Source organism: Taurulus bubalis (assembly GCF_910589615.1).
Source record: "Taurulus bubalis genome assembly, chromosome: 7".
NCBI classification, from domain to species: Eukaryota; Metazoa; Chordata; class Actinopteri; order Perciformes; family Cottidae; genus Taurulus; species Taurulus bubalis.
Window position 1 is genome coordinate 4,313,351 of NC_136595.1, and position 22,519 is coordinate 4,335,869.

The window sequence follows — 22,519 nt, forward strand, 5'->3', positions numbered from 1 at the left end:
CCTTCACCAAAGTTCCCACTTATGTCATCATTTAATGCCCAGATTTCCACAAAACTTCCTGATCTTATTCCTGCTCCTCAGAGGATTAACCTCTTATATTTGAATGACACCTTGATCTTTGCTCTAGCGCCACCCTCAGGACAAACTTTACAATTTTAACTCCTTATAGTAACGTCCTTAGAAAAGATCCATCAGAAGGTCTTTGACCTACATTTTTATTCCTACTGCTAATGCGTTGATGCTTAAATTAGCGACTTCTTTCCTCTTTGGTGTGATTTCAGGGTATAAATCTATAGTTCAGTCATTACAAAGTTAATTAAATCAGAGGAAACTTGATTGGGCCTTTGGGGAAACTGGGTCGTCCCGGCAGCAGTAGACAGTCACAAGACTCAAAGAGACAAACGGAATAAAAATAGACTGACTGAGTCACACACAGATAGAGGGCGTTTTAATACAACTGTGACAGTAGACGTATGAGGAAGATGTAAAACAACTGTAGTGTTCTCAAGTACACATTTTAGCTACTTTACTTGAGTATTTCCATTTTATGCAACTTATCACTACTACTCCACTTCATCTCAAGGATAAATGTACTCCATTACATTTAATTTGTATATCAGCTTCAGTTTTTTCTCTCAGATTACAGGTGTTCATCCCCCTCCTGTTCAGTGAAAACGTTGAATGTTTGTGATAAATTGAAGGATGAAGGAGGAAGTTTTCTATTTTTGGGCGGAGAAAATCCTCCTACTTCTTTGGCCATGTCTCCACTTGTGCAGATATTTTGTAAAACGGAGATCTTCCTCTACCTTTTTTTTTCCCTTCGTCCACATGTGAACGGTGTTTTAGGTCATTGAAACTTCATTTTTTTTTTACAATGCTTATTAAGGTCCCGTTTTTTTTAATCTCTGTTTACGTTGTATCTGTGTAGACATGTAAAAACGGATCATTTGGGAAACGATGACATCTTAACGTAACCCATGGTTTCACGTTAACGACCAGCTCAGCAACGCCACTCGGCCGCGTCCCGACTCCACCGCCCCTCAGGGCTTTGCCGGGCGGTCCTAAACTCGGCCGATACTGTTGCCATATTTGTCGTGTCATTTGCCTGAAAATCCATTGAGCTCTCTGAATATTTCGTATTACAAGACTCCCAATCAACGTTTTCTTGGGTGGCAGCTCCACCTCGTCATCCGTCTACACACGACTCAAGTTTAGTTTTCGTGGCACAAATACTAACTATGTATATTTAAATAAATAATTAGCTATTGCCTTTTACGATTGTTGGAAAATCAGCTCCTGAGCGTGCTCTGAGTCTCTTTCTGAATCGTTGACGTGGCCTTTATCGCCACCTACTGGCCTGGCGAGCACTCCGAGTCGTTTTTGCATTTTTATAAAAGGAATGGTTCTGATAATATGTGAGCCAGTTAATTAACTTTAACTTGTCGTTTCTTTTTTTCATGAATGGCATTCCAAACAATGAAGCGATCAGAGTGAATCATTGGACACAGTTTCTAATCAGAGCAACCAGCTACATGGTGGTATTTAGTTGATTAACTGAACTCCGGTACACGGTAAGCTGCGCAACAAAGACCAGATACACCGGATCTTAAACACGCAGCAACATATTCGTCCTCCACAGAACGGGAAGCTGCTCGGCTAAAAGCTCCCGATAACCCTTTTTACGTAAACAAGACAAAATGAGCAAATGCAAAAACACAGACTCAACGGATTGAGTCTCATCTTACAATCAAAACTCTTTAAACTAGCAGCCGAGGATGAGAATAAATGAACCTCTTTTTAATACAGCCATAACCATAAATCACATCTTGTAGCCTTGCTGTTTTTTGATTAAAAGTTGTGTTCAAGGGCATATCAGCGCTGCTAATGTCTCTGAATCTGTTCTGGGTCCATTCCAGCCATCTGTACTCCTTTACATGGAGAAGAGGTGAAAAGTTCAAGTAAATGTCCTTCTCCTTAATTATCCAGAAGCATTAATAAAACTGTTTTTTAAATGTTTATTCTGATGTCCTCAGATTGACACGCTAATGACTAAAGTTTAACTAAAGCATCTTTAAATATCTTGGTTTTAAATAAATTAAATACATTTAAAAAAAACTAATTATCTCACACTCACAGACACACACGTAGACACACACACAGACACACACACAGACAAACACGCAGTGTTGTTGCGGCTACAGCATGAAACAGTGTTTTACTCCTCAGAGACTCCTTTTTCCTCCTCTTCTGTTTTTCTCCCCTCCTCGCGTCGGCGTTCCCCCTCACAGTTTTTAACTGCAGTGGTTTATCTGCAGTATCTCCATAAAACCGTCGAGCTGCAGGTTTCAGCTTCAGGTCTGAAAATGAATTTACATTCAGAGTCACATCTGCCTCATATTTGACATGTTAATGCAGTTTTTTCCCTCATCTTCTGAGCCTTCAATAAGGTCAACACAAAAAGCTTAATTTTTCACCCGAGCGAGCACCCATCAGGGTGAGTTCACAGTTATGTGTTTTATCGTCTCGTGAGGGAAATAATGCTCCGTAGCTCCGCTTTTTGCCAACACCAGCAAATGTGTAAAAGTGCTCCGTGAGCATTAAACAGTCAAATTTCAATCCAGCGCTGTGTTGATCTGATTGGTCCTCAATCAGGGCATTAATAGTAAAGGTGAAGTGACACATTTTCTATTTTAGTCAGGTGTGCTTCGCTAAGAATTGACCCTTCACTAAGCCCCGCCCCCTACGGAGCCCACACTGTCACAAACTGCACTCCCTGAATACATCTAATGTTTGGAAAAAGTGATTTGACAGAGAAGCATACAAAAAGGGGCGACAATATTTTCAGGATGTCAATCTGATTCATCAGTGAAAACAGGTTAAAAAGATAGAAGCTAAAGCTACAGATCACAGTGTGAACGTTAACCACCAGTCTGCTAATGTTAGCGCCACATTTACTTTGAAATGTAATTTCATAGAAACATGTATTTTCTTCCAACCTCTAACTATTACACAGCGTTTAACCGTGACGAGCTCTAAATCCACCAAACCAGCCTGAGGATGGAGAAAATATGAAACCATTGCATGAGAATCTGTGCAGCAGAGCCGGCTAGTTGTCCAAACTGCCCAATGCTACGAGACATCTGGGTAGAAAAAAAACAAATAACCTCATATCTGTTGTTTTAACAATTTTACTTTAATTCAGATATAGTGCAAGGTGTTTTTTTCTAATATATTTTGGCACTCCCAGTGCACTTTTTATGCCTTCTTTGAACAAATGTATGTTTATGTTTTCCTTACAAGTTACCTCTTAGTGGTGGTTGTGTGAATAATGATAATGTTCTCTGTCAGATGCAAAGCAAGAAGTAGCGAGTTGTATTGGTGCCACAAACCCCTTAAGATATGAGCTTTATGAGGATTGAAGGGTCACCAGAGTCTTCTGGTCTGGCACGAGGTGGTGGGAGGACCCTTCAATCCTAGAAGGGTACTTTTAGACCTTAGGAGCCTTCCATAGGTCACTGATATGAATGAGGAGGGCCCTAATGAAGAGGTTCTCTGGACACATGAGGACATAAAGGTTGAAAATATAGATACTCTAGAAGGAGGCGTTCCAGACATCCTCCTCCAGGAGTCTAGGGTATGTTAAGGAGCTTCTTTTTATCGTTGTACGGGTTGATAAAGTCCTAAATGTCAGAGGTGTATAGGAAAAGGATACAGGAAAGATGCTGTAGGAGTCTAGTGTCCTGTGGATATTCCTGTTATACCCAAGGAGGTTCCAGGAGACCACAGTTAATTTTCTGTCTCTTACCAGCGCTCATGTTGGTTTCTTTTAACCACGACCACTTTCTCTCTCTCTCCCTCACTTCACCAAGTAGTTTCCATGGCTTACTCAAACCTCAACCTAGAGGTTTTGAATCAGATGAACAGTTTTTTGTTATTCTTTTTGAAAGACACCGTGAGAACGTCTTGGTTCTGCTGCATATTTTCCTTAACTTTTACTGAGTTTCTGGTTGTTGTAGTTGTTGTTTTTTTGAGCCCCACGGCTAACGAGGCTGAAGTAGCACTCTGTAGCTCTTCCTTGCCTCCAACGACGTCACTGTCAGGTCACTGGATGAAGGGGGAACAACAGATTTAGCAGCTGCACGCCCACAGAGGAGCAGAGCGCACTGGCAAGAACTGCAGGCGTTTTCCACTCCGTATCCCTAACTCGCAAAGATGGAGAAACGCTCTGCAAATGTTACCTTCTGAAAAAGACAACCTCTCTTAATCGTGACCTGTGCTGCACTGAACCGGCTCTGCCTGGACATATTTCACTCAATCAGAATAAAAGGAGTGGAGAAAGGCCCAGTCTGTCACTCTGCCCACTGCTGCTGGAAACCAGATCAACACGGAGCAGCTTCCATCCGGCTGCCCGAACAACAGCAGGAGATTATACCAAGTGTGTGTGTGTGTGTGTGTGTGTGTGTGTGTGTGTGTGTGTGTGTGTGTGTGTGTGTGTGTGTGTGTGTGTGTGTGTGTGTGTGTGTGTGTGTGTGTGTGTGTGTGTGTGTGTGTGTGTAAATTATCTTAATTGAGGCTGCCTGGTCCCCTCAGATGCTGTGATGGTTTGGTTTGATTTGTGAGTCATGTCAAGGCAGAGGGGAGGCGTGCCGGTCTGAATCTTGATGAGGCGGACATGCTGTGTGTGTGTGTGTGTGTGTGTGTGTGTGTGTGTGTGTGTGTATGTGTGTTTGGTCGTATTAATTCCAGTCTTTGCCTCTGTGTGGATAATATTCATGCAGGGTGTGTGTGTCCTTGAGTGTGTCTTGTAAATTCACACGGGCATTTATATTTTGTGCGTGTTTGTCGTGCATATTGGATCAATAAGCTATAATAACAGTACAGTTGGCGGCCTGCATCAGCTCCCCGTAGACTATCAGAGCACAACACACTGTTCTAAATGTGTGTGTGTGTGTGTGTGTGTGTGTGTGTGTGTGTGTGTGTGTGTGTGTGTGTGTGTGTGTGTGTGTGTGTGTGTGTGTGTGGATGCAGATTAGTCTCCGTCTCTGTTTATTGTCCTCATCTATCCTCCACCCACCTCTTTGATTGCTACAACATCCATGCACACACACACACATTCAACATGTCTGTATTGAGTGGATCATTTATAGCTTTTGTGTGCTGAATATGCAAATCTTCAAAGCAGTGTTTTTTAAAGCAGGGTCTTTGGCCCTTGAGGGAGCTCCATGGAAATTCCAGAAGGTTCTTCATAAGAGTCCTGACAGAGGTCAACGATCATTCCTCAGGGGTCTTGGACAAGGTCACAGGCGTCCTTGAAGGGGTTCTTGGTTGTCTTGAAGGAGGCTTCAGTGATAACTGAAGGTGTTAAAGATTTATGCCGGGGATGCGAGAGGAATATTAGGAGCTGCTTGGATCCTATCAGTCTCGAGGAGGTTGTCGAGGGATGTGAGGAGGATGCATAAGTCTTGGACAAGGCCAGAGGAATCCTCGAAGATGTTTGAGGATTCCTCGTCCTGAATGAGGTTTCAGCAATAACCTACGGTGTTATTGTTTCGAGGAGGATCCAGAGCCCCCTGCTACTCACAAGGTGGTTCTAACGGTGTGTTAACACCAAACTCAAAGCAAAAAACTAAACTTTTCGCATTAAACACAAATTCAATGTCCTTCGCACGAGTTGAGAAAAATATTGCAGCCGTCTGTGCACCCAGAGCTCCACAATATATACCTCATATTAGTATAGAGACAACGTTATTTTGTGTTGATGGAGCGGCTACAATGTTAGCATCACCGAGCACCAGTGGACGACTCTATTCAGAAGGCAAGCATGTTTAAAGCTGTTTGCTTGTAGTCTGGTGGACCAACCTAACGAAGCACGAATTCTGACTTTGGACTGTCGATCTATTATATGTATGATGTTTCTGGATTAGTATTGCTGTTGCATTAATGTATGTGCTGTAGATAATTGAGGTTGTGGTAATTTCATCTCCTTTATATCCCATTGGCCGGTTTAATCTACAGCAATGCATCATATTCTATCAGATCATCATATGTTTGTGGTTCTCTGTCCTGTGAGAACCACGTATCTCTAAAAAAAAGATGATCAGCCAGTTTTCAAATTTGTGACGATGCGTTTTCCTCCTGATGCAAGAGGCTTTTTAAAATAGTTTATTTCGCTTCAGAAGTGGGAGGATTTTCTCAACACACAAAGGAAACACTTCAGTTTATCACAAACATTCAACACAGGGTTTCCCTGGACAGGAAGGGGATGCATAACTATAAAAATAAAAATAATACAAAGACAAATGTAGTGGAGTAAAAAGTAAAATATTTACCTCTGAGTTGTAGGGGATTGAAAGTATAGAATTATATTATTCAAGTAAAGTACAAGTACCTTGAATTTGTACTTAAGCACAGTGCTTGCATCGTCTATTGCTGGCTGTGCTCCCAGATCTTCAACATTAACTCTACTAATAGAAATAATGGTTGCAACTCCAAAAGACCAAAGTAGTCCCGACCCGGAATCATCCTTTAAGATCAAGAAAGTGGTCAGTGATGAAAACAAATTGCATTCCTAGATTAATCCATCTTTACGAGGCAGTAATGAATCTGTAAGTTTCCATTCCAGAGGTGGGGGTTTCACTCGGAGCGAGGAGGAAAACTGATTTGGATAGATGAGAGCGAGAGATGGAGAGAGAGAGAGAGAAACTGAGAGAGAAAGCCGGGAGAAGGGGTAGCGGCGGCAGCAGGAGGTGCAGGGTAAGGAGAGAGACAGAGATGATGATGCGAGAGAGAGGCAGAGCGTACTAGGGGAGGAGAAAGAGAGAGAGTTGGGGTGATAGAGAGAGTAATAGAGGTTGGAGTGTGTAACAGAGCTGTTCGTCGCTCGCGGTCTTCCTATCACAGCAGCCGGCCGACACACACACACACACACACGAGCGATCTCTTTTTCTGGATATCGAAGCAGCGAAACCTGAAGACGACACACAACTCAGCTGTTCTTCAAAACCGTGACCGACACACACACACACACACAAACGCTCAGCGCCACATGTGGATTTATCTCGGTGTGTTTGAAGACTGAAGTATGGACGATGTTGCCGACGGGTTAGTACGCTCTCTCACTGTGTGTGTGTGTGTGTGTGTGTGTGTGTGTGTGTGTGTGTGTGTGTGTGTGTGTGTGTGTGTGTGTGTGTGTGTGTGTGTGTGTGTGTCGGTCACAGCTTTGAAGAACAGCTGAGTTTTGAGACAGCGCTGTGTGTGCGTGCATGCGTGTGTGTGTGCGTGTGTGTGTCAGACAGAGGTCACCTTTAACCTGTCTGCATGGTTCACTGCAACACACAGAAACAGGTGGGTACACACGTGTGTGTGTGTGTGTGTGGGGGGGGGGGGGCGGGACAGCAAACACCATGTCATGATTCATTCAGCTGTGTGTGTGTGTGTGTGTGTGTGTGTGTGTACACATGTGTGTCAGTGGCTGGTGATGACTGGCGCAGATAGACTTGGCGGCGCCCCCGGGTGTCGCTGCTTCACTCGTTCACACACAAACATGTTGTATGTCTCTGTCATGTAAAATATTCTTTAATTAATTTTCAATGACTTTCAATTCAGTTTATTTTATATAGCCCAACATCACAAATACAAGTTTGTCTCGGAGGGCTTTACAATCTGACATCCATTTTATTTTAAGGATATATGGTTGCACAGTAATTGCAAAGTGAAGTGAATAAACGGTCATTTAAACAGGAATGTAGTAAATGTAGTGTAATACAAGTAATATAAATCCCTGTCTTGGCGCCGACTCCGGCGTCGGGGTCTCGGCCGTCTCCTCAGCTCTGCAACCTGAACCGGTGTGAGACATTTACACATTTTAATCTCGACAGACACAACAACAAACATTAATCCCATCGACTGCAGGCCTGGTTCAGTTTTGTCCCCCTCAACCTTATATACCAATCCGGCCAATCATTTTCACAGCCTGCGCTCCACAGACCCCCCTTTTTTCACAGCGGACATGTTTGGGCTGAGGTGTGATTTGATAACATTAAAACCGCTTGTGTCCCGTTCATGTGAGGTAATTCCAGGGTCCTGGTATCGTGCATGCTGTTTTACTGGCACGGCTTACCGGGAACACTTAACGCAAGTGAACCATATTTTGTTTCATAGTTGGTTTCACCTGTGCTCCTCCTGCTATGAGGCGTTTCACAAAGCTCTATTGTGTGCATCAAACGTCCTTTAGACACTCTGGTGTCCCCAGTCATCTGTCATCTGTGACAGCAGAGCTCCACTTCAATACAGTTTATTTTGTACAGCCCAGAATCACAAATTACAAATTTGTCTCAGAGGGCTTTACAATCTGTACATATACGACATCCCTGTCATGGGACTTCACATTGGATCAGGAAAAACTCCCCCAAAAAACAGAAAAAACCCTTTCCAAGGGAAAAAAGGAAAGAAATCTTCGGGAGAGCAACAGAGGAGGATCCCTCTCCCCGGATGGACAGAAGCAATAGATGTCATGTGTACAGAATGAATAACGTAACACAGTTACAGCACATTGCATGAATATTCCATAAATTATTCATATGAGTAGTAGTAGGCGTGGACCACGATCTGTCAGCAGAAGGAGGTAGAGAGGAGGGGCATCAGCAGGACCGGCTCCAGACAGCCACGATCCGTGGAAACTTGAGAGGCGAGAAAGTACAAAGACTCCGGGGAGGAAGTAGAGTTTGTGATGCGCATTGAAGAGACATGAATTTGTCATTTGCCAGCCCTAACTATAAACCTGAGCGAGCCCTAACTATAAACCTGAGCCAGTGCAGAGCAGCTAATACAGGAGTAATGTGATCTCTTTTCTTAGTTTTTGTTAGTACACGAGCTGCAGCATTCTGGGTCAACTGGAGAGATTTAAGAGACTTATTAGAACAGCCTGATAATAAGGAGTTACAGTAATCTAGTCTAGAAGTATAACAAGCGTGAATCAATTTTTCTGCGTCGCTTTGAGACGAGATGTGCCTGTTTTTTTTATATGTTACGTAGGTGAAAAAAAGGCAGTCCTTGATTTGTGTTACGTGGGAGTTAAAAGACAAGTCCTGATCAAAGATAACTCAGAGATTCTTTACGGTGGTGCTGGATGCCAGAGCAATGCCATCAAGAGAAACTATATTATTAGATAATTGATTTCTGAGGTGTTCTGGGCCGAGTAAAATAACTTTTGTCTGAGTTTAACATCAGGAGGTTGCAGGTCATCCAGGTTTTTAGGTCTCTAACATGTTTGAAGTTTAGCGAGCTGCTTAGTTTCATCTGGTTTGATCGATAGATATAATAATAATATAAGAGTATCATCTGCATAACAATTCAAGTTTATGGCGTGGGCTTCTCAAGAAGAGGTTTAATTACAGCTACTTTGAAAGACTGTGGAATATGACCTGTTAGTAAAGACACATTGATAATATCTAATAGAGAGGTGCTAATTAAAGGTAAAACATCTTCAAGCAGCCTCGTCGGGATGGAGTCTAAGCGATCTGTTTCAACAAAACCAACAAACGCTCTGCATTGACGGATGAGACTCGCCGACAATTAACAAAACGGTAGCATTAACAAAACAGGATAAGCTTGAAACGTTTTATTTATTATTATTGATGTATTATTATTTATTTAAACCGTAGTAACAGATGGAGGACAGCGAGGGTCGGCCAGTGAATGGAGAGTTATTGCCGGAGAAGTCGCAGCGAAAGAAAGCGCTTTGTAGTGATGAGTTGTCAGCCAAGTCCTTATTCAGCAAACCGACCTTGTTTATTTTATTTTCAGACTCTGCATCGAAAGGTTTTCTGATCTGACGATCAGCGGGACGTAATCTTGCGTCTGTGCCTTCCAACAATAGTCTATATAATGATTTCATGATGATTCTGTTGTGACGTGACGACGTAAAAAGCCAGGCCTTTAACTTATTCTGGTAGTTATCCTGGTACTGAAATAGCACTGCTGCTGCCTTCAGTTCAGTCTGTTGTTGCTAACAACCTACGCTGTCAACGACCAGTCGAGGCAGTGCAGGGTGTAGATTAATGCCACCTCCTCTGGGATTGTGTGTGTGTGTGTGTGTGTGTGTGTGTGTGTGTGTGTGTGCGTGTGCGTGTGTGTGCAGCAGCAGCAGGCTTAGCTACTGTTGCATTGCAGTGACCTCCACGAGTTACTGCAGCACTGTTGGAGGATAACAGAGTCTACCCTCTCTATCCAGCCTTTTATTTCTTGCCTGGCTCTGAAACACCAACATCTGATGTTTTCTGGAGGTCTCCCCTCTCAGATCCCAAACTGTAAAATCCCTGAAATCAGCGTCCGATCAGTTTCACAAAAACATTTACCGTCACTATGTCTGAGAGCAAGGGGCAAAATGTTTATTAAAAGCCTTTGTTTATTCCGGTTCAGAGGTGTGATGGTTTTCCACGTCCAAATTATAGCTTATGTTCTTGTGTCTACACAGAAATTCGACTGGAACAACACACGCCAAACTTCTGCAGAGATACAGACATTTTCAAGTAGAAACCCCACAGAGGGATTTTCTAGAGAAGCAGCAGGAGAGTCAATGGTTTGTCCTACTGTAGTGCTATTTCTAGCAGCTTTTCCACTCCAGTTTAGGCTTCAATCCTACATACATACACACACACTCACACACACACACACACACACACACACACACACACACACACACACACACACACACACACACACACACACACACACAGGTAACACATGACTGTTTCTGTCCTATTTCACCCTCCAGGGCACATTATTATTACTGGCAGTTACATTAGCAGCACTCTTAGTGTGCGTGCGCCAGATGTATCCCAGCACTGAATATTTAATTAGGAGAAACATCGTCCGTCTGTCCGTCCGTCCCCTGGTGTTTTTAGAATGAAGCAGCTGATGGATTTTGTTTCCATGCATCTCTGATTTTGGCAGTTTGTACCTCCCAGGTGTTCAGTGTCCTCAGGTGAGCCTCCATAGTTTGAAATACAGCACTACAAACAAATAATAGGTTTATAGAATATGACGCATTGCTGTAGATTGAACTACCAACAGTATATGAAGGGGTCCAATCGGCACGACCTTGAACCGCTACAGCCAAAGAAATGCAATATGCACGTTTGCACATGGCTTTTACTTTATGTGCATTTTGTTGATAATACTTACATACTTTTACTTCGACTACTACGAGGTACCTTCATTTTGTGTTGCTTTTAGCGTTCCCTGTGGACAAAAGTGTTTCCAAGAGCCACCACGATACAACGATTTACCTTTTTGTTTCTGTACTGTGAGGATAAAACATAGAATACCAATAAATGGCAATGCTAACAGGTTAATGTTGAGCAGGTATCATCTTTAGCATGTTCAGCAGCTTCGCTTAGCCATAAACTAGCTAAATTAGGTGTAAATACAACGTACAGCAGAGGCTGATGGGAATGGCATTAGATCTGCAGGTGTTTGGTATTAGACACTCTGGTATATTGAGCACATTGAGTTAGCCACAGACGCATTAAAATGTTGACCTGATGATGGCGCTAGAAGAAAAGTCAGAACATGATTGCACTTTTCATACCAACCCGTCCAATACCAGTTGTTTTAAAGGCTAAAAATAATGATTGAAGCTTCATTTACTGGGTCAAAAATAGCAAGAGCAGAACGTCTAAACTGTTGCGACCTCTGGATGAATTAAATGTCTTCTGTTGGTTATTTGTGTCTTTCTGGACGTAGAAGCGTCAACAGAGAAGCGTGTGCGTGTGTGTGTGTGTGTGTGTGTGTGTGTGCGTGTGCGTGCGTGCGTGTCCTTCAGTATGTGTGTTTGTGAGATAAGTGAATCTAGTAAGCGTCACTGCTCTCACCTTGTCCTCACCTTGTCCCTCTGTGCAGAGGCATCATTTGATACACACACACACACAAGCGCACACACGTGTTTGTATCACTGTATTTACCTTAGCGGTATCTTTACTCAACCTGACCTTAATTAACATTAAAACCAGATCTTGGACTATTCACTGTCACCTTGGGAACACAATGCTTAATATTGATGGTTATTCACATTAAAGAACACATTTATTAAATACTAAATCCTGTTTCCTTGAATAATACTGATAATCCAAATCCAATGTCATTTATTGGTGCTTTTCTATTAGCCTTTTATTTATTTCGGAAAACTAAATTTATTTAATACAGGAAAAATAACAGTGGCACCAAAAACTCTCCAGAGGAGCCGAGCTCCACACACACACACACACACGCACACACACTGTAGCTGGAGGGAAGCTATGCTGTATTCACAATGAGAGTGTGCTTCAGCCAAATTCACCAGGTGTGTGTGTGTGCGCTGATTTACTGTGACAGGTCACCTTGCTAGGAGCACATCAACACACACACGTGGATTCAAATCTCAGGGGAGGCTGCGTGTGTGTGTGTGTGTGTGTGTGTGTGTGTGTGTGTGTGTGTGTGTGTGTGTGTGTGTGTGTGTGTGTGTGTGTGTGTGTGTGTGTGTGTGGCAGTTAACCCCCGCGGGATATTTCAGAATTACAATGCTGTCAAACACACTGCACACTACATTTAAAAATGTGTCTTTAGTCCTTTTAGTGACACTCCTCCATCATCAGTGCTGCAGATGTGTCCTTCATCCACCTTCATTAAGCTGTTCTCCCTCCTGAGTCACATTAACACCAGCAGCGCACACACACACATTTGGAGACATTAAATTGACTTACTCTAAACACAACCCATCCAAACCTAACCTTACCCTAAACCTAATCTTAGCCTAACCTGAACATAGCCTTCACCCTAAAATGTCATGATTTGTTTTATGGGGACGTGCATTTCGTTCCCATTTTGTCCCAAAAAAAGGAAGAAAAGTCCCCACAATGTGTCTCTGTGTAAAGCACGCCACACACACACACACACAGCTTAATTTAATAAAAGCGTAATCTTTTTAGCAGCATAGAAAGCAAACGTGTGCATGCATTGACAGCTTAATGGGCTATTAACTGTTTAAGTGATCCCGATAACTGTGTGTGTGTGTGTGTGTGTGTGTGTGTGTGTGTGTGTGTGTGTGTGTGTGTGTGTGTGTGTGTGTGTGTGTGTGTGTGTGTGTGTGTGTGTGTCACGGCTTTGAAGAACAGCTGATCTTGAGGTCCAGTGAAGATTTCAAACTGCAGATAGAAACCAAGCCTTATTTCAAATTTTCCCTTTTTTTATATTTGATATGTCAGAGAGTTTGGGTGTAACGGCTCTGTGCAGCCAGCAAAACCCACAAATGCATACGGATCTGTTTCTCTTCATTTAGTTTGAACAGACAGTAGTGCAAGTTTCAAAGACAACATCCTATCCGAGTGGGCAGAAGGAGCATTTTGCCCACTGGCAACTTCAGTTCACATTTGTCATCATAAAAAGACTCACCCACCACCAGAATGTAGAGCGATACAGAGCTACACGGGACCGGGGCACCACACACACCTCCCTCCAACAAAGTTGCAGATTGATTGATTGTAGTTAGTTAGAGATGGAGCTCATTATTTTCATTGGAGATCAATCTGCTGATTATTCATTCCATCAATCGATTTTTTTATAAATATTGAGAAATGCCGTCACAGTTACCCAGAGCCCAAAGTGACATCTTTGAATATTTGTTCAGTTCCACCTACAGTCCAAACCTCAACATTATTACTATCACTTCCTCAGGGAAACTCACAACTCCAAGTGTCTTCTGTTACAGATGGATTTATTCATCTTCAGTGCATCTCAGTCATCAATCCACCGTCAAACTGTTTAAACTTCGTTACAACATACAAAGTAAGCTTGCGTTGGCATCACACAAAAACTGGTTGCGTGCAAATATGCATGATGAAACATTGAACATAAATAAACCTTGGGTTTAACCTCAGTATGCCAACTGGGAAATAAGTCTACTTGAAAAACATTAATTTTCAGAAACGGGAAATGTAATCTCACTTTTAAATCTTTGAGCAGAGTATTCAGTTAAATTCCATTTGTATGGCACACACTTCTGCAGCTTCACATGTCAAATAATAAGTAAACAAGATTATTAAGTAATTACATAAATAATAATTGGCGGTTAAAATGACTAATACATTATCACACTAAACACTGGAGGTAATTTTCAGTCAATTTTCTCGATTTTACATAATTTTCTTAGATTCACCTTTTAAGGCACTTTCATATAAGATACATACCCATATTTTACATCATAAATTGCAGAACAATCTCAGCTATCTATATAAGGAGGCACCATTGTCATAAGGCAAAAGTGTAAAGAGAAAAACGTTACAATATGACACTAAAGCTGAAAAATGGAATCTCGATTTTTTTTTTATTTATTTTTTTTTTAATTATTCAGATCGCTTGAAAAAAACCTAACTTTACTCATGTGGTAACTCTGTTTAGGTGATGGAAATTGGTTTACCAAAGGTTTTAGATTCACAAAAGCAGTGAAATATATGAATAAAATGGTAGATACATGTAAATAAATGTCTAAAACTAAATTTTTTATTATCATTTTTTGAGTAGAAATATGGTCTTTCAGACCTTTCACCAAAATGATAAAAATGGGACTGAGAAATGACTTCATACTGCAGATAAAGCTTCATGGAGTGTGTGCAAATGAAAAATTACCTTCACAACTATTTTTTGGGGGAAATAAAAATATGTATTATAAAAAAATTTGCAGAATATATATTGAGAAATATAAAACAAAACAAAAACTCGTCAGACTATTTACTATATACAAGTATGGCTTGCTTTGCTTCTATGGCATATCCTCCATCCATCCACTTCACATAGACGATGGGGCCATCACGGATCCATCTCATGGAGCCTCTCGGTGACTTCTTTGTGGCAGGTACTCCTCTCTGTAAAATAAATGAATACTAGTCAGTTGAAAGAAAGATGACGAAACGATTGAGCAGAGTGCTCCGCATACCATGTGTAAATATTACTCAGATCATGTCTGTGGTAGTAACGTGAGCAGCAGTGTGCACCGCGTGGCGTGCTCTCGTGCACAGTGTACACATTACTAGTTTGCACCGTGCAGTCTTACAGACACGTAGCAAAGTTTAGTAACTACACTTACCATCTTCCTCAGAAGAACTAAAGCCTTCGAGCTCTGATGACGATGCCATGTCGTCCTCCTCCTCGCTGCTCTCCAGAATCATGCGTTTTGCTTCCTCCGTGTTGAATCTCTTTGTCGTCATGATGTCGCTTTTTCTGACTAAAACCTGTAGCGTGTGTCCATGCTCAGGTGGGTAGTGCTTTGAGACTTCCTGAGTGTACATTGGTTGTTTAGTAGACGAAATGGCGACGGGCATATGATTCAACAAATCACAGAGAAGGATTTTCGTTTTTTTTTTTTTACCAGCGTCAGATGACACACTGCTGCCCTAGCGCTTGCTTGATGATGTTAAAATTATGCTGGGCTCTGCCTGGGCAGGCACCCGGAAGCAGGAAGTCTCCTCTTTCCACCAGACGTAAAATTATATTTCTGCCATGTTTAATCGCGGTGCTGTGAATATTTTAGAAACTTAGAGAAACGTTTCGAGTGTCACCACGCGAAACCGCGGGCTCAGTGGCCAGACGTTTATTATCAGTGTTTGGCAAGATCCTTGGAAAGTGTATTAGTAGTAATAAGTTTAGCTAACACTCACGGTCAATTAACTTATAAACTTGTTTTTTCAGCTGTGTAATAAATATTTTTTTTATTATTTATATATTCTTTATATGTTTTGTGAAGACTGAAGTGTGTGTTGAGCTGGCAAAAGAAAAATGCCCATGCAGAATTGACCAAAATTAATTAGAGAATGTAATGAGATGTTAACCAAGTGTTTTGAGCAGCTCACGGTTTTCCACCAGGCGTATTATTTTACCCTCGGCATCGGTGCAGCAGAATGGCTTTTAATAGCTTGTGGACCCACAGTGGAGTTCTGCTCCACAGGGGAATACGAGCTCCATCGGCCTTCAGCTACACAGACATTATTGGTTTTAGCCTCTTTAGTGGGTTCATTCGGATAGAGAAAATGCACAATAATATCCTGTCAGAGTGAAATGGATCTCGGCTTAATCTAGAATGTCAAACACTACATTTAATAATGTGTCTTTAGTCCTTTTAGTGACACTCCTCCATCATCAGTGCTGCAGATGTGTCCTTCATCCACCTTCATTAAGCTGTTCTCCCTCCTGAGACACATTAACACCTGCAGCGCACACACACACACACACACACACACACACACACACACACCAACAGTTATCAGGATCGCTAAAACAGTTAATAGCCCATTAAGCTGTGAATGCATGCACACGTTTGCTTTCTATGCTGCTAAAAAGATTACGCTTTTATTAAATTAAGGTGTGTGTGTGTGTGTGTGTGTGTGTGTGTGTGTGTGTGTGTGTGTGTGTGTGTGTGTGTGTGTGTGTGTGTGTGTGTGTGTGCTGTTGTTGAACTAACTAACTTGTTTATAACAGAAAACAACAAGACAATTTAGTTACAATGAATACTTAAATTGCATCAACTTTAACTTTGCATGTTTTAAGTCAACACTGAATCCTGTTTACTTCACTTTTGTTTTTGAGAATTTGATTTCTTTCCGTCCCGGGGAAAATCACAGATGAGGTATTGATATATGTTGCAGTTTATGTTCACGTTGTCTTTCATTTTCAAGCTTAATTAATATACAGCAATAGTAAGTTTGATGCACTAAACCAAGCAGGCAGTAGTCAGTATATGTGATCCTGTTCTTAGAAAACCTCCAAAAATATATGATGACGTTCATGTAACATGGGACTTAAAGTGAAGCGCTGACATCAGATCTGTGTGGAGCAGTTTGGAGAAACCTTCCTCACTTTGATACGTGAAACAGCATTGGTCTTTTTTAAAGAGTAAACTAAACTGTATTCAGGTCCTAATCTAGACATTTTAGTGCAGAGTATTTCAAGTATACTCATTATGGTATGAATATGCAGAGTATCTGCACTCTACTGGTTGAAACCATAGACTGTATATAGGAAGTGGACGTAGTCGTCATGACGTCACCCGTTGGTTTTTGGACTGTAGTTCTGCGATTTCGCCATCCCCATCTTGGAATACAGCCTCGCCGCCATGTTGAATTTTTTGCAAACAATGAACAGAAGTGATCATAGTTGGAATGCATAATTTACTAAATGAACATCATGCTGTATTGAAGAAGACTTGAAACTAGAGACTGAGACATGAACTCATGTTTACAATGTTTACTGAGGGAATAAATCAAGAAAGAAGTAGAGTTATTTATATAGACTTCTATACAACCAGACTTATCAGTCAGTCACTGATATGTTGCAAACAGATCAGTTGTGCCCTGCTGGTCAGTAGAGAGAATGCAAGTTTTGGTTTGAAACACAGCTATTGCAAAACATTGTTGCTGTTGGCTGATCTGGAGCCAGGTGACGTATATGGAGTCAGTTTTATCACCAACCCTCCTACACAACCAAAATGTCCCGACTCTGCAGACTGTGGAGAGAGGAGGTGTAGTTTTTGTATTATTGGAGTTTTTATTGTACTATTAGCCAGGCCCGGCGCCAGGCACTGATTTGTTAAGAAGACATTGCTTTGCATTACATGTTTGTTTGTTTGTTTGTTTGTTTGTTTGTTTGTTTGTTTTTCCAAGAAAGAACAAACACATAGGCCTACAACCAATCATTTAGCCTCGTCCATAGGGCCAGCAGGCTGGATGAAACCAGATAACTCACCATTAGTTGAGCGGGAGACGACGGTTAGCCGCCAAGTGAAATCTGCGTAGGACAGTGTCCCTCCATTCACTCCTGAACTTCTTTGCTAAGTCCTTCTCCAAAGCATAATCAGGTTGGCCTTTCGTTTGTGGAGCATCGACTGTCTGTGATCAAAATTATTTTGCTCCTTTTTTCAGGAGAAATGTAAAAATCTGGCAAGTATTTGTCATTATTATATGTTATAAAGGCATAAAACACTGTGTAAAAGGTTAAGAAATGCATTTGAATTTGTATGATATTTCTCTACTAAACAATTGAAAATTAACATGACCAAAGCTTTTGAGATTACAGAAATGAAATGTAACCTATTTTACATCTTCTCAAACTGTTTTGTTTGCATAGAGCATTCAATATTCATGTTATAGACTTTTATATGTGTCCATGTTCAGGCGTTTTAGAGATTTGTTTATCTCCCTGAAGCAGTTCCGGTCCAGCTGAAGACAGAACCCATTATTGCCCTCCTCACACATCCAGACAGGCTTTTACAGGCAGCTAGTACACTGTTTCCTCCCCAAAATGACTTTCTGCCTGTCCTTTTCCCACTGTCCTTCTTTGTGTTTGTGTGGACAGAAAAGTGGCCTTTAGTGGAGAGTTTAGGTGGGCCAGCAAGTGGCGGAACTCTCAGAAACTATACTAATACTATTATTTACAACCACAACATATTATTTCCAAAGAAAACACCACTCAAAAGGCAGTGAAAAGCCAGTCAAACTCTCTTCCCTGATCTCTGCTGCTGCTCTGCCCTGCTCTCTTCCACCCCTCCCCCCCACAAGCTCGCCGCCGTTTTTCTATACCATTACCGTAATGTACCGCATGGCATTGGAAAGCTACGCTTCTTAGCGTTCAGAATCCGTTGGAATTACGTCGATTGCGTAAATATTCAAGGAGTTACGGTAATCTTAGTTTTGCATCCTGTTTGCATGTTACTTCCTGTGACAGTTCCTGTCGCCGGCGACAGAGAGTTGCGCTCTTTTTTTTTACGTGTGATAAGTGACCGACAGGCTTGTCCGTCCAGGGCGGGCCCAGCCGAGTCCGAGGGCGGGCCCGGCCCTCCAAGGCCCGCCCATAGCGCCGTGTCTGCTATTAGCATAGATTATGTCAGTGTAACTGTGTAGTTAGTTGGGTGTTTATAGAATTTAGTAGGCGTTTAGTTTGCGTTTGGTTTAGCTTTAGCTCGTAGTTCAACTTAGTGTGTTTTTGATAGTTGTTCAATTTTTTTAGAGTTTAGCCTTCTCCAACTCCTGCCACGTTGGTAGTTTTTTTTTCACGTCCGAGAGGCTTTTTTTATTTTATTTCCAAGGTCGAGGCACTTCAGGTGAAACTGAGGTTTAGTTATACTGCATCACATGGAATCAGGCAGACGATGGGCAGACAATATATTGTGTTTATGGGAAAAGGACGGATGGTAAAATGATGGGAACACCGGCAACAGTAATGGAAATAGACGTTTCCATCCAAATTTTAAATAGTTTGACTTTTTGCCATCCATATTTGTTTACATTCACTATGATAATTTTGGGGGAGGGGCTTTAGGGGGACTGTCATGGTTTCCAACTTGGAGACTTAATCGCAAAATGTAGCAACTTTTGTAGCTAATGCTGCTTGCTACTTTCATTAGAAAAGAGTAGGCAACACTGGGCTGGGTCTTTCGGTTTTCTTTTTTTTCTTTTTCAAATCTAAGGTACAAAAAGGTTTCTCAAGATTACCAACTGTAGCTTTAACTTTGCAATAGAATATCAGGAGAAAGCTACTTTACTAGAATAATAGTAGTAGTAGTAACCACAAAATAATTGCATTTAATATATTTCATTCCATCACCAGAACAACATATCGTCATGCAGGATGCGTTTCTTTCTAAATTACTCAGATCTCAGAAATACAAAACACCTGAAAACACACCACGATGAACCATGTGTCAGTCAGTGCCTTGCTCAAGGGAATTAAACACTCGAGCCTGACTGTAGATGATCGGACCTGATGAGGCGAACACACACACCTCCGGCTGCCTGTGTGTGTTTGTGTGTGTGTGTGTTTGTGTGTCTCCATCAATCTCACTCAACGGTTCTCCTCTGTGTCTCGCTCCATCGCTCGCTTTACATTTGTCATCATTATCTCTCTCTCTCTCTCTCTCTCTGTATCTTCATCATCTCACCTAACATGACATCTCATCTTCTCCTCCTCCTCTCTGCCTCATTGTGTCTCTCACTGAAAATAATCTTTACTCTGCTGATGTTAACATGAGGTGAAAGGAATTTGTAGTGATTTAGAAGTCATGTGCATGAGAAGTTCAACAAAATCAATTGTATATCTTTACAAAAGATGTACCATATTTTTGCAAGCCAATCAGCAGACTGGGTTTTCTTTTTTAGGAGGTTATCTTAAAGAGACAGGCGCTAAAACAGAGCATTTAATTGACAAGGAGAACAAAGATATCTATGGAAGCCCGTTTCCACCACAAAAAAAACATAAGAATGAGATAGAAAGTCATAATTATGAGATAATAAAGTCGAAATTATGAATCTCGTAGCTTTCCTGACCATGGGTCGCTACAATATGCTTGAGACTCACTGTTCTTCATTCTCTAAATGGTATTGTGCTAACACACGTTCCACCACAAAGCGCCTGTCTAAACGACAGAGGACAACTCGGTTACTTTTCAACATACTGCATATTCAGACAAGACAGTGAGGAAAAAAAAGTTTAAATTGAAACTTAGAATACAAGTATGAACCTGAACATGAGCAAGATATATCCCCTTTAAGTAAAGGGTCTGAACATTTCCTCCCCAACTGCCGAACACTAATCAAATTCATGCTCCATTATTCATCTGGCCTCTAAAGTTTACTGTCCCAACATTGATTTCTGCTGGCCCCGTGGAGCAATTTAGATTTATAGACGGAGCTGGCAACAGTGAAAATGTAATTTGTTTAACCATATTTCAATATATGCTGCAAATGAGACTGTTGAGGAGTTTAATAGAAGCAGCACTCAGCTGTTTATTCCCGCCTCCTTCAGTTTAAGGTGATTTACTAAACTGCTTCATCTGCGTCCTTGGTGTGTCCATTTAACTGCAGTGACCTTTAAATGCCAGATGTAAAGTTACAAAACGCTTCTGATCCTCAGCGCAGCAGCTGTCCACTAACAAAGAGAAGTCGCCACAGCTTCGACTTTTTTTATTTTCAGGAAAAGGTCAGAAACCATGTGATCTCTTAACTGAAGACGGAAGAAACTCTGTTTGAGTTCAGCGTTCATCTTCGCGGCGTTTGAGTTTGACTAAATGTGTTCTCGGACAGAAAGCTGGATTTCCTCCATCAGACCAAATTATGGTTGAAATCTTGGTTTTTGTATTTCGCTCACGTTTCTCAGTTTGTTGTTTATTTCACGGACTGTTAAGCTGCATTTTGTTTGACACCAAATTAAATTAGACGCTTGTCTCCTCTTTTCCCGCTGAGCCTCATCTTCCTCTCCTCCATTTGTTCTCTTTGCCATCCCTCCATCTTTTCATTCTCTCATGTGATTACTTCCTCACCTCTTCTTCGCCTCTTAAATCCTCCTCTTCTTCCTCTTTCTCCCCCATTTCTCTCTTATCTCCTATCAGTCAACTCAAGATGTTTGTACGATTACAGTGTTGATTGTGTGTGTGTGTGTGTGTGTGTATATATATATATATATATATATATATATATATATATATATATATATATATATATATATATATATATTTATAATAATCAGGCCGACACTGATTAAAATCGCTGGATTTCGTTTGTTTACAACATCAATTATATAATATAATTGTTAAAGTCCTGTTTAAGTTTTACAATTTAACAATTTGTCGCTGCATTCATAAGGTTTACACTTGAAGTGTAGTCATGCAAATTCTGAAGATTTCTTACCAAGTTGCTGGTAGGATTTATTATTTAAAATAATTAACATCATTTCTGTACATTCATATCTGTGTATTCATGGGTTATATTTTGTTTTTCAAAGTTAAGAAGGCAATGTTTAAGTCAGGTCTGATGTGTTACTTACACATACATTATGTTAATAACAATTCAAAACATGTATATATGTATTTATATAAGCCATGCAGTTGCCTGACACATAAAAGATTGATCCCATGCACAGTGAGGCGTATTATTGATTAAATGCTGGTATCAGTATCAGTTGATGCCCAACGCCCAGGTGTTGTATCAGAACTTTAAAATGCGGTGCATCCCGAGTATGAAGTGAACGGCATAACATACTGCCGAGTAAGATGTTGCGCTCGTATTTTTTGTCATTTGCATTCTAAAAAATGTCAAACTGATTATGAATCAGGTTTTCTTTTCTTTTTACCTGGAAGGTCTGGCTTCACTTCTGCTCTCTGTTAACCCGACTCCTCCTCCTCCTGCTGCAGAGCGTTGGTGTGAGCGTTATGGAGACCTGCAGGGCGAGCTGCTGTGCGTGGAGCTGGAGAAGGAGCGGCAGGGTTTGGGTCTCAGCCTGGCGGGAAACAGGGATCGTTCCCGCCTCAGCATCTTCGTGGTGGGACTCCACCCGGGGGGGCCGGCGTCTCGAGACGGACGCATCCGGGTCGGAGACGAGCTGCTGGAGGTAAGAAGAACACCTCGATGACGGATCGCCTTGAAACTTACAGGCATTCACGTTCCCCAGAGGATGAATCCCTCTGACTTTTCCTGTCGCGCCTCCGTGAAGTCAAATGAAAAGT

General features: G+C 41.5%; 1 protein-coding gene across 1 annotated transcript in view; it reads left to right on the plus strand.

The window, feature by feature from the left end:
* Nucleotides 1-22,519, plus strand: part of patj (PATJ crumbs cell polarity complex component) — a gene marked incomplete at its 5' end in the record, with an annotated part of 100,430 nt that overhangs the window by 53,750 nt on the left and 24,161 nt on the right. The window contains one exon of the mRNA XM_079221483.1: nucleotides 22,208-22,404. Within this exon, the coding sequence (XP_079077609.1) occupies nucleotides 22,208-22,404 (197 nt within the window). The remainder of the gene's footprint in view (nucleotides 1-22,207; nucleotides 22,405-22,519) is intronic.